Source organism: Mizuhopecten yessoensis, unplaced genomic scaffold, assembly GCF_002113885.1.
Source record: "Mizuhopecten yessoensis strain PY_sf001 unplaced genomic scaffold, ASM211388v2 scaffold7643, whole genome shotgun sequence".
Lineage (NCBI taxonomy): Eukaryota > Metazoa > Mollusca > Bivalvia > Pectinida > Pectinidae > Mizuhopecten > Mizuhopecten yessoensis.
This window is the reverse complement of record NW_018407150.1, coordinates 92,810-95,083: the sequence shown is the minus strand read 5'-3', so window position 1 is coordinate 95,083 and position 2,274 is coordinate 92,810. Positions and strand designations below refer to the sequence as shown.

Genomic DNA, 2,274 nt, shown 5'->3' with positions numbered 1-2,274 from the left:
TGTAAATTTTTTATGTCTTGTTACACAGTTCAATTCTTCGCGAGTCACAATTACACTTCAATACTTCGCGAGTCACAATTATGTCCCAGAACTTGTTTTTTGAATCGCGATAAGTGCCAAATAACTTGTTTTATGTCGCGATAAGTGCCACTCATATATTTGACTGTATACACTTTACTCCTGTCCTTTGACTAGATAGAATGTAGAGTTCTTCACTTGACTAGACTTGCTAAAGTTCACAAGATTTGACTAGAATTGCTAAAGTTCACAAGATTTGACATAGACTTGCTAAAGTTCTCAAAATTAATACACAACTGATCATGACTAGACCATTATTTAAAATGAACACACTAATTTTTCACTACAAACTAACACTATAACTGGCACTGGAGTGTCACAAGTTACAAAGTAAAGCGTTCAGGTAGCTTTACGACACGTCCTGATCGCGTCTTTTGGGGCGTCATCGGATCCGGAGTCATGCCAGATGCAGGGTCACTCGGAATTCCTGTCGGAGTTTCAGACTTACTCGGACGGTCGCGTACCGGGATGCGCGAGACTTGTGGCGGTGATGGTGGTTCGAACGGAATGCGCGAGACCCGTGGCGGTGATGGTTCAGTCACTCGCGGAGGTTCCGAAGGGTGATCCATGTCGGCCAATAAGGGAATATGCCTAGAACTGACGGTCTTTCGTAACTGCCATCTGTTTCTCCTGTACTCTCGTCCATCCTCAGTTCTTATTTTGTAAGATCTGATGTCCACTTGATCTCGTACAACAGCCTTTTGCCACTGTTGTGTGCGCCCATGCGGTCGGACTCTCACTGTGTCACCTGTTTTAAGCCTTTCGAGCTCTTTACTACCAGTGTTGTAGTAATATGCTTGTTTCGCCTTACGCTCAGTCAACAGTTTAGTTACATTCTGCTGAACTTGAGATTCCAACAGGTGTGCTGGCATTGGAAGTAACGTCTTAGTCCTCCGGCTGTAAAGGCGTTGTGCTGGTGAACTCCCTAGTCCTTCCGATGGTGTGTTTCTCCAGTTTAAGAGTGCCAAATACGGGTCCTTCTCATCCGCGATTGATTTGATCATAAGTCTTTTCGCGACTTTGACAGCATTCTCCACCTTTCCATTTGACTGAGGGTACAACGGAGAACTTGTGATATTCTCAAACTCGTAACAATGAGCAAATGCTGCGAAGTCGTTGGAACAAAAAGGTGGTCCGTTATCGGTCACGACGGTGTCGGGAATCCCATGACGTGCAAAGCGAGAACGAACTTTGCCTACAATTTCTTTTGCAGTTTTGTCGTGTAATCGATCAACCTCGAAGAAACTGGAGAAATAGTAAACTGTTAGAAGGAAATCCTTCTGGTTGAGGGTGAATATATCTATTCCTACTTTCTGCCATGGTCGTTGGCAGACTTCATGGTGAATCAAAGGCTCTTTCCTCTGATCACTGGAATGAGTGTTACACGTGTCACACTCGCTGACAATATTTTTCCATGTCGCTGTACATTCTTGGCCAGTAAAGACACTCTCTGATCCTACGAATACAACCCTGAATACCGATATGAGAGTGCGAACTTTCGATCAATTCATGTCTCTGTGTCTCTGGTACCACCACACGATCACCTTTGTATATCATTCCGTTTTGAAGAGTTAATTCCTCGCGGAAAGTGAAGTAAGTGTGTAAGTACTCTGGCAGTTCATCTCGCGTCTCAGGCCAACCCTGCTGGATTACAGACCTGAGATGTCGCAACACGTCGGCATGTTCTGTTGCTTCGCGAAGGGTTTTGTACCGTTTCTCGGTGATAGGTAACACAATGTTTACATCCTCAACCTCCTTCTCTGCTACTGAGCGATCCTTAGACTCCGTCTACATATACATGGTTGGCCCGGGTTTGTAGAGGATTTCGATCTCAAATTTCTGGAGCCTTAACAGCATGCGCTGTAAACGTTTCGGAGCACTCAGAAGATTTTTTTTTGTGTATGACCTCCAGTGGTTTGTGGTCCGATTCGACCAGTACCGGCCTTCAATATGTGTAGGTCTCAAACTTTTCCGTTCTGAAAACCACAGCTAATAGTTCTTTTTCTATCTGTGCATAGTTTTCTTCGGTCGGTGTAAGGGACCTTGAGGCGTACGATATGGGATGTCCTTCCTGCATCAAACACGCCCCTAGCCCGGTCTGTGAGGCATCACATTGAAGCACAGTTTGTTTAGATGGGTCAAAGTACTTTAGAACTGGAGCTTGCGTTAGCACGGCTTTCACCTGTTCTAATGCGT

General features: G+C 44.9%; 1 protein-coding gene across 1 annotated transcript; it reads right to left on the bottom strand.

The window, feature by feature from the left end:
* Nucleotides 1–401: 401 nt before the first annotated feature.
* On the bottom strand, nt 402–1,760 carry LOC110454040 (uncharacterized protein K02A2.6-like). Its single transcript, XM_021503364.1, has 2 exons — nt 1,736–1,760; nt 402–1,534 (listed from the first exon to the last, which is right to left on the bottom strand). Exons 1-2 carry the CDS (start codon nt 1,758–1,760, stop codon nt 402–404), a joined length of 1,158 nt encoding a protein of 385 aa, XP_021359039.1.
* Nucleotides 1,761–2,274: the final 514 nt, after the last annotated feature.